At 43.2% G+C, this 10,304-nt stretch overlaps 1 protein-coding gene across 1 annotated transcript in view; it reads left to right on the forward strand.

Annotated features, from left to right (window-relative positions):
• Positions 1–217: 217 nt before the first annotated feature.
• The window catches only part of POU5F1 (POU class 5 homeobox 1), a 25,632-nt gene continuing 15,545 nt past the window's right edge, over positions 218–10,304 (forward strand). The window contains exon 1 of the mRNA XM_015408655.1: positions 218–841. Coding sequence (XP_015264141.1) covers positions 218–841 — 624 coding nt within the window. The remainder of the gene's footprint in view (positions 842–10,304) is intronic.

Here is a 10,304-nt window from a genome sequence, read left to right on the forward strand (position 1 = left end):
GGTCATTCTGCCACTTTTTGCAGGGGTGTGTGTGCGTGCGCGCTTGGGTCTCCCCTCTCTTCTTCCATTTCGATTTGTGCGTCAGGTGTGTGCTCTGCTTTCTAGACTCCTGGGCTGCCTCTCTCTCTCTCTCTCTCTCTCTCTCTCTCTCTCTCTCTCTCTCGCCCTGGCCGGGCCCCTGGGCCGAGAGAGGGGGCCCCACTGTCTCTCTGTCGCCATGGCGGGGCACTTGGGTCGAGAACGGGGGCGCCCGTACCCCTTCCCCGTCCAGAGCCTCCATCTGAACAACCTTCCCGCTGTCCCCCATCACGAAACTGCTGGGGGCTTCTTGCCTGAAGCCTTCAATGGGGCCACTCCTGGACAGGGCTATGGATTTAAGCCTGACTATGGGCCGCAGGGAGGGGTGATGGAATCTGTCCCCGGCGGAGGAGATGCTCCCAGAGTCTGGTACCCTATCCCGACCGCTGGCGAGGCCTGGGTTCACCATCCCGGGGTGGTGATGGGCCCCTATGGGGTCACTCAGTCTGGGGAGGCCTGCCCAGGCCCGAAGCTTGACATCAAGGTGGAACAAGACTGTGACCAGCTGGAGCCGTACTATGGACAACCCTGGGCAGGAGGCTGTCTTGTGCCCCCCACTCCCACCTTAGCCCGGGCGGCAGCACCTGGCAACAGCCGGGAGACTGTGTCACCTGGCTATGAAATCCAGCCTCCCAGCAGCCCTGCCAGGCAGCCTGAGAAGGTTGGCAGTGCTGACAGCAGCCCTCGAAGCAATAGCAGCAGGAGTCCTGTGGAGGTCATAGTCTCTGGAGAAGTCAAAGAAGAACTGGGCAGCGGAGATGAGGTAAGGAAGTTGTGGTGGGAAGGGCGGAGGACCTCCAAGGGCCTCTCCTGTGACTTTATCAATGTTTTGAGACCTTTCCTGGGACACTGTCCTCGCTGGGTGTGGAGTAGCCCACTTCTCATGGAGACTTTTGGTACCCAAAGCTTTCCTCCCACAATGTCATTAAGAGGTCTGTGCCAATGATGGTCTGTAGCAACGTGTGTCCCCGGCTTCAGTCTGTTTGTTTTTTCTGTTCAGCGTGAACACGTGTTCTTTAGGCAGTGAAGCTTGTAGAACTGGACTGTTTAATTTGTATTTGACAGCTTTTCTGTACCGCTGCAGAACATTGTTTGCAAGGCAGCTATGTTGTTCTCAGGCTGGCTTGAAGAAGTTTCTAGGTTTATCAAGGATTGGTAATGAAATCTGGAGGAAAGACAGGGTTAGGGGATAGAATGCTAGACCTGTATTCACAAGCCTGGAACCTAAACCCCTGTTTAAATCAGGTAACTTTTTTGGGTGCCCAAGGGTGATCTGCTATCTCTCCTCTCCTCATTTAACGTACTTCATGGGGTTGTCAGTGTGGGGTGTGTTCTGGGGGAGGGGAACTTGGGGTTTATCATTTGTCTTAATTAGTGTTTTTAAATGCCTTGAGCCAGAGGAAAAGAAGAGATAGAAATGTGTTGGGTAACTTGTAATACCCAACAAAATGTTTTAATTAAGACCAGAAGAAATCCTATCAAAAGTATATAAAATAAAATTAACTTGGTGGATGGATATGCAACTCAAATCTAGGTATGCTGAAGATGTCATAGTAGGATTTCAAGAAGTTAAAACACAGTTGGACAAGATCTGGCTTTCAACAAGCGATAAAAAGATCCAGAAAATATATATATATTTTTACTAGAAGAATATTTACTAAATGAAAGGGTTACCTCAACGATGATAGCATGGATGAAAGATATAGGACACACGATAGAACAATGGGCAACTAATGCGCCCTCTAAGCTGTGGAGTCTTGTGAGCAGAAATTCTACTTTGTGAGCTGCTGGCATTAAAGTTGCGAGCGTGATTTGGCTGCTGCATAAATTAGTGTGCTCTGGAGCCATCCTTCCTGAGCTAAGGCAAACATGTGTGAGCTGGAGGCTAAAAAACTATGAGCTAGCTCACACTAACTCAGCTTAGAGGAAACACTGGCAACTACATGGCAAATATTGAAATATATGAGAGCGGTTAACTATACGGAAAATATCTATAAAGTCTTTCACTGATGGTATTGGTCTCCAGATAAGATAGCTAAATGTTACCCAACAATATCTAATATATGTTGGAAATGTAAAAAAACCCGTGGGTACGTTCTATCATATGTGGTGGCGTTGTGCAAAAACAGCTGCATACTGGAAAATGACACAAAAGATAATCTTAGATGTTATGAATGTAAATTTGGTTCTAACTCCTGAAATAGCTTTATTGAATATGATACCGGAGAATTATAAACAAAATGAAAAATATCTATTAACATATATATTAACTACTGCAAGGATACTGTTGGCTAGATATTGGAAACAAGATAAACTCCCCACAAGAGAAGAAATACTGTGTAAATTGATGGAAGTAGCAGAAATGGACAAATTAAGTTTGATTCTTCAAGGAAAGATGAAAATGTATTTATTGAAAGATGGAGAAGCTTGTATAACTAGATTCACAAAATATGGAAAATTTAGGCTCAAATGTATGGAAGGATGAATATTTGTAAACGATAATTAAGTGGAAAATTGTTAAATAAAATTTACCAAACAAACAAAAAGAAAGAAATGTTTTAATAAGCACCTTTTGCAAATAAGAATTATTGGAACTGGAACCCTAGAAGACTCTTATGATACTATTCAGTGCTGAGGCAAACCAAGTCGCGACATGACATCTTGGATGATGGATGGCTTCTTCCTCTCCTGGGTTCCAGTATCTGATACTGCAGGTGTACGCATATTAGCTAAGAAAGCTGTAGAGGGCAGAACTTCATCAGGTGTAGTTTTCGACCTTTGTAATGCTGCAGTGATAGTCTGTTCCAGAGCCCTGTAGGGATGTATGTAGTCATTCATTCAGACTGATTTTTGCCCCTCAGGAAATGGGGATTATTATGCTCTACTACAGTGGCTCTCAACCTTCCTAATGCCGTGACCCTTTAATACAGTTCCTCATGTTGTGGTGACCCCCCCAACCATAAAATTATTTTCGTTGCTACTTCATAACTGTAATTTTGCTACTGTTATGAATCATAATGTAAATATCTGATATGCAGGATGTATTTTCATTGTTACAAATTTTCCGATGGTCTTAGGCGACCCCTGTGAAAGGGTCGTTCGACCCCCAAAGTGGTCGCGACCCACAGGTTGAGAACCACTGCTCTACTACATTGGCTGGCTGTGGGGGTGGATGACAACGATGGAAAAGTAGTTAGAGTGTCAGACTAGGATCGGGGAAGCCCAGGTTTGAACCCCCCACTCTGCCAGGGAAGCTTTCTGGGCAGCCTTGGGCCAGTCAGATACTCTCAGCCTAGCCTACCTCATAAGGCTGTTGTGAAGATAAAACAGAGGAGAGAAGAAGGTTGTAAGCTCTTTTGGGTCCCCACTGAGGAGAAAAGTGGGGTATAAATGAAGTAAAAAAGAAAATACTTTAATCAGTTTATGATGTCTTTAACAGAGAAAAAACATAATTAACATAGAAGAAGACAGGACTCTGCACCATGAAGCTTAGGAGTCTGAAACACAGGAAAGCAGGGGAGGTTAGGGTGAATGCTGATCTGATGCAGTTACTCATCTTTTTTTTTTTTAGTGTTAAGGTGTGAACTGTCTGTTACATATTGATGGCACATTGTCCCTGACAAGGCAATTTTATTTGCACTCTTAGGACCTAAACTGGAAGGTACATATTATTTCCAGTATATACAACTACTTGTGACACAAGGCCAGATATATTTGTGGCCCCAAATAGAAACTTTTTGGTGTGTCATTCAATTCCATATTGGAACATTCCAATTTTGATCCTATCTTATTTATTGTTAATTGCCTTACATATGTTACAGGGACTCTGTTGCTTGTTGCATTTTGCACTATTTGACCTCTGAAGAAGGCTCTTGTGAGCCAAAATGCGTCAGGTCAGGTCATACAGTATCCTTTTTGGGCCCCTACTAGGTTTTTATATGTTTTTGTAATAAACACTCTTTGGTACACTTATGTTTTTAACTTTTGGCCCTCAATAAGTTTTCTAAACTTCCTTTGGAGGTTGGTAACAGCCTCAAAATAGCCCTGCAAAGTTTCTAGTTCAATATATTCTTTTCACAGGGGGATCAATGGAGGCTGTGAGAATAATTTTCTCAAGGCCATCTCTTAAAGTGGTAAAGGGGATTTAATCAGGCTTTCCTTGTTTGACTGTAAAATTCAGAGACCATACTGTTGGCCCTTTCTAATTTTTTTGGAATATGGTGACCAGAATGGTACATACAGTATGGATGGGACATTATGATGATCATTTATTCTGTATTTTGCCTCTCTTGGATGACTTGCTGTTCCACCCAGGCAAGTTTGAGCCCCAGAACTACTGTTTAGATATTAAGCTGACTGTTCCTACTGCTACCAAGTGTTACTAGATAGGAAGAGCTCTGTCGGATCAGACCAAAGTCCATCTAGTTAATCATCCTTTCCCAACAGTTGCCATCCCAGTGTTTCTGGAAACAGAACAAAAGTAATAGCTTTCCTTGTGTTTTAGCCTCAGCAGCTGCCGGTATTCTAAGGTGTGCTGCTTCTGGACATGGAAGTTCTACCAGGCCATGAACATAGTCTGTCCTTCATGAATTTGTATAATCCCCTTTTAAAGCCAGTGGCCATCGCTTTCTGCTTCTGATGCTGGCTAGTTTCAAAATTTGTGCTGGTGAACAAATATTTAGTCAGTCCTGAGTATACTTTATTGGGGACATCTTGACCCAAAGAGTGATTAACACTTGGAATTCACTGCCACAGGAAGTGGTGGTGGCTACAAGCATGGACGGCTTCAAAAGGGAATTAGATAAGCATATGGAGCAGAGGTCCATCAGTGGCTATTAGCCACAAGGTATAGATAGGGGCTCTGGGGAAAGTGATGCTCTGTCTTCTTGGTGCTTGGGGGGGGGGGGTCAACAGTGGGAGGGCTTCAAATGTCCTGGCCCCACTGGTGGACCTCCTGATGGCACTGGTATTTCTGGCCACTGTGTGATACAGAGTGTTGGACTGGATGGGCCTTTGGCCTGATCCAACATTGGCATCTCTTATGTTCTTATGAGCATCCATTTTCTCCATATAATTTACAACTCTATATTATGATTCTCTTCCCCCCCCAATTAAAATACTTGTAAGGAATGTACTCTAGTCCCTCTTGAAATTAACAGTGGCTTCAGTGGGTTTAATGTAGACAGCTTTTTTGAAGGCTGGGACACCGGTGGGAAAGACAAATGCAGATTCGGCCAATGTCACTCTGTTTAGAATTGCACTGTGGGCGTGTTATTTTACAGTATAGGAAAGAGCAAAAGCAAGTGAACTGAACTTGAAATTAGTTCATACTAATTATGCCCCACTGGAACAGGCATAATTGAAGATGTCATGTGAATCCTACCTCAGGACTATGTAGCTTTGGAACCTGTTTTAAATGTTAGGATGGTCCTAGAATTTAAAGTTAGGTTGGCCCCGTGAATTGTGAATAGTGCCCATGAGGACGAGAGCACCCGGAAGCGGAAGCAGTGTTCTCCCCACCCCGCAACGTTTTGTAGAATGTGTTCCTCCATTTTCCCTCGCACGCATTGCTGTAGTCCAGTCTGGCATGTCAGAACTGGCTGGAAATGGTTCCCTGGCTAAGAAACATGGCTGCGCTCTGATTGCTGCTCTCGGGAATTAGCTGCTGTACCTTTCCTGCTCCTCACCTCAGTGTGATTCTGAGGATGGTGTGCCTGCACAATTCCAGTATAACTGGTGGATTTGAGTCCAGTTGCACCTTAGCGATCAACAAGATTTGTTTTTTTGGGGGTGGTATAAGCTTTGGAGAGTCAAAGCTGCCTTCATCAGACACCTGACAAAGTGTCTGGTATCGGACAGAGGGAGTGTTGACTCTTGAAAGATGGCGTGCATTAAGTGCCATCAGGTTGTGCCCTGAAAATCTTTGCTGGTCTCTAAAGTGCTGTTGGACTTGAATTGACTCAACTGCAGACCAACACGACTACCCTCTGGAACTAACTCCAATGTATCGCTTCTCGGCCTTTTGGCTAAGATCAGCGTAAACATTATCTAAATTAAAGTCATCTCTGAAGACTGGGAACGGAGTAGCAGCAGGAAAGGAGTAACGGGTTGTCCAGGTAGTTACGGGGTAGGAGAGAAGCCAGGGAAGGAGGAGGTGGAGGAAATGTCTATAGAGTGAAAGTGGGTGGTGGGATTGAGTCTGCCTGAAGACAATTGTCCCGGGTGCTTTGCTTTTAAGAATCCCGGGCAGTCATATTTTATAAGTGGCACTTGCTAATTCCTGAGACTGGCTTGATGATTATGAGTTCTTGAGAGAGTTTCAGGATATTGGGCAGCTGCGTTAATACGCTGGTGCTGAGGTCCTAGGCTAGCTTGCGTTAGGATTTGGGGAACAGGTGATTTCGTGGTTTTCCTCCAGAACTGCTCAGATCCACCCGCTTAACATTCTTGGGAGATCTTGCCATGCACCAGTCATGGCTGGTCTTGCCATGCACCAGTCATTCCACTTTGTGTGAGTGTGAGAGAGGGCGAGATTGAGTGAGCCAAAAAATGCTGCTTCAGATCCCTTTTGGCAATCCTTCACTAAGCTCCAGTAAATATTGGTGCATTCAAGGCTACCCGGAAGGTTTGTAGTGAATTTAGACAGAAGATTCTAAGGAGTTCTTGACTATGGAAGAATTATTTTTAAAAAAATTCTCATGGAGTAGGCCATGAAAGTGTGTGTGAGAATACAATTGTCTTAGTCTTTGAATTGGTGCTAGATTCCTGGTTATTGCAAATATTGGTAACGGGTGAGTTGTTTACCAAAGCTTTTGAGAAAGGTAACAGGATTTGGATGGCGCATTTGTCTCCCATCTGTTCTGCCAAGCCTCTCTTCTCATCCAATAGTGTAAAACCATCCATGATTTGGCTCCCCCACCACCACTTGTAGTGAGAATGTAAAAGCAAACTAGTTCGAATAAGAAGCCAATGTTGCTTGTGGGAGGCTGTATTCTCTCTAAGTGCAAAATGTGCATACCAGCAGGATTACAGCCCGTAGCCACATAACACATGTTTGATGGGTGAATGTGTGGACATAGAAACATAGAGCTTGAAGGCACCCCAGGGGTCATCTAGTCCAACCCTCTGCACAATGCAGGAAGTTCACAACTACCTTCCCTCCTCACTCCCCCGAATCCCTCGGCCAATCTGGCCTGGAGGAAAATTCCTTCCTGACCCCAAAGTGGCAATTGGCATTACCCTGGGCATACCAAAAAGGACCACAAGAGTTTAGTACTGGGTCATCCATTCCTGCCTGCCCTCTCAGAATCTGCCTAAACTCACAGAATCAGCATGGCTGTCAGATGGCCATCTAGCCTCTGCTTAAACACCTCCAAAAGAGGAGAGCCCACCACCTCCCAAGGAAGCCTCTTCCACTGAGGAACTGCTTTGTCAGGAAATTCTAATGTTTGGCTGAAAACTCTTTCCATTTAATTTCAACCTGTTGATTCTGTAACGACCATCTGGAGCAACAGAAAACAACACTGTACCATCCTCTATACGACAGCCCCTCAAGTACTTGAAGATGGCTGTCATATCACTTCTCAGTTGTCTCCTCTTCAAGCTAAACTTTATCTTCCTCATTCCGTCCCTGTGTGTGAGAACCTATGGTTTGGCTGTTTGGCTGTTGAAAACGTCATCTGAGCAGGGCTCTACCACCACCCCCTATATATAGGGGGGGGCTCTACTGGTAGTAGGAGCTCCTTTGCATATTAGGCCACACACCCCTAGTGTAGCCAATCCTCCAAGAGCTTACAGTAGCCCCAGTAAGAAGAGCTCTGTAAGCTCTTGGAGGATTGGCTACACTAGGGGGGGTTTGGCCTAATATGCAAAGGAGCTCCTGCTACCAGTAGAGCCCCCCTTTCTGTTCAGCTCATCTGCTCGCTCCCCAGAAGTTCTGCTGTTTGGCTCCTTGTTTGGTTTAAGGACCTGAGAAATATTTTAAGTAGGAAGTGGTTTAAGATCTAATGAGGCACTAAGGTTTGTCAAGTTTAAGAACATTACCACCCAGTGGTAATCTAGTAATCTTTATTTTTTTTATTTAGAGCTCTCTCGTAATTTGAAGCCTCAACCTGTAGTTTACTTAGCTTGTGCAAAAACCCAGTTGTGTCCCCAGGTGTTGCTGTTACAGAATTTATTGGGAGTGGGGGGAGGAAAGGTAACAATCCCTCCCAGCAACCTAGTGGTCCTTTACCTTCTTCCCTTTTATGGTATTTTGCAACATCTCTCCTGCCCCACTTCCCAATGTTTTGAGAACCTATGCAGCTAAGGAAACATCTCCACTGCATGCCTAAACCCACTGAACAAATGTTTCCCTCGTTCTTAAAAGCCAGTCTTTTGTGGGGATTTTTTCAGTTTCCAGCATTTTGCAAAGGTGAGTCTCACCATTGTTATAAGGCAAAGCACAAAAGTATTCCATTTTTGTGGAATAGTAGCCACCTATGTAGTTAAGTAACAACAGCTCAATTGAACCTTGAACTATGTACTCAAGTTCCTCTGAAAGGGCATTAACTGTTTTCCAAAAATGCTTTGCCCTCCTCTAATGTCACCAATGGGGTCGCGAAGAGTTGGACTCGACTGTGGGACTGAACAACAACAACAACAAATGTCACCAAAGAAGAATAAGCCAGCTCTTGACTGATCACAAAACCAAGTGTTAGCACACTTTCTAAATTCCAGCCAACCTTTACAGAGTCATATTTATTTGTGCAACTTTTACATTTTTTCCTCTGAAAAGGAGGCTTAAAGAAAATAAGGAACCTTTAGATTAAAAAAAGACCCAACGCTTGAACTTAATTCATGATCCAGTGCCTTCTACCAAGACTGTATAGAATTTAGACAAAGTATAAAGGATTCTCTCCAGTAAACACTCTCCAAACTACTTATTTTATTCATGATTTCACCTACATGAAGCTTAAAGGTTATAAAATAATACAGTAAGGACAAAAAAGGGAAAAGGGAAAAAAGACTGAACCTAAAACCTAGAATTCAGAACCTAAAAAGGTTAGTCAAGAATAGAAGAGGGCCAACTCTTAAAATCTAATTATGAAACCTTAAAAATATACATGTATTTATTAAACACAAATTAAAGACGTTTCGGCCTTTACAGGCCTTCCTCAGAGGTCTAATACAAATAGAACATGTTGGCTGATATGTAAAAATGTATACAATCATACATATACAGAATATAAAATAAAGATCAGAAAACAATTGTTCCAAAGTTTAACCACTGGGCAAAGAAGAGAAATACAAAAATACAAATGAAGGGCTTCTAATGTCCTGGCCCCACTGGTGGACCTCCTGATGGCACTGGTATTTCTGGCCACTGTGTGATACAGAGTGTTGGACTAGATGGGCCTTTGGTCTGATCCAACATTGGCATCTCTTATGTTCTTATGTTAAACCTCCAGTGCAATCACATGTCCAGTGGTACTTCTCTCTGGTCAACTTATATATTCTCCTGAGCTTGTACAGCCAAATGTTCCCAATGAAATGTTTCTTAAGTTAAAACTGTAAAGGCCGAAACGCGTTAGGTCTATTTCATCAGCCTTTGTATGTTTTTACATTTGTATATGAGGTATGAATGGGCCCTTATTCGTTATTTTAATTTGTGTTTAATAAATACAGGTATATTTTTTAGGTTTCATAGTTAGATTTTAAGAGTTGGCCCTCTTCTATTCTTGACTAACCTTTTTAGGTTCTGAATTATAAAATAATACAAACACATTTGGAGATATTGACATCATAAGATGCTGCTGCTACTGTAGTGAATTACTGCTTCTTAGCTCAGGACCTGTGCTTTGTCAGTTAACTCAGATCAGTATGTCTGTCTCCCCATTTTTTTACACTATGCTTTGACCAGCCTTCTTTACCAGCCGGCTTATTACTACTGAGGCCAACATGCAAAACATGAGAGATTAATTTACAATGACTCTTATCCCAGGTGATCAAGAGACTGTCAGTAATACTAGATTAATAGGAATAATTTTTTTGCTACTTGGCTTTTCCCCTAGTAACAACCAAGCCCTTAAAAGAACTACTGCATGATCTTGCTACATCCTTATAATATCTGGCCTTTTAAAAAATTGCTATTAATTTAATCCAGTCAGCCAACGGTGACAGTTTTGATGCCTGGGACTGCATGAACTGACTTTCTCTCTTTTTTTGTTCCCTGCTCCACCCACAGA

This window comes from Gekko japonicus, unplaced genomic scaffold, assembly GCF_001447785.1.
Source record: "Gekko japonicus isolate JY-2015 unplaced genomic scaffold, Gekko_japonicus_V1.1 scaffold1973, whole genome shotgun sequence".
In the NCBI taxonomy this organism is placed as follows: domain Eukaryota; kingdom Metazoa; phylum Chordata; class Lepidosauria; order Squamata; family Gekkonidae; genus Gekko; species Gekko japonicus.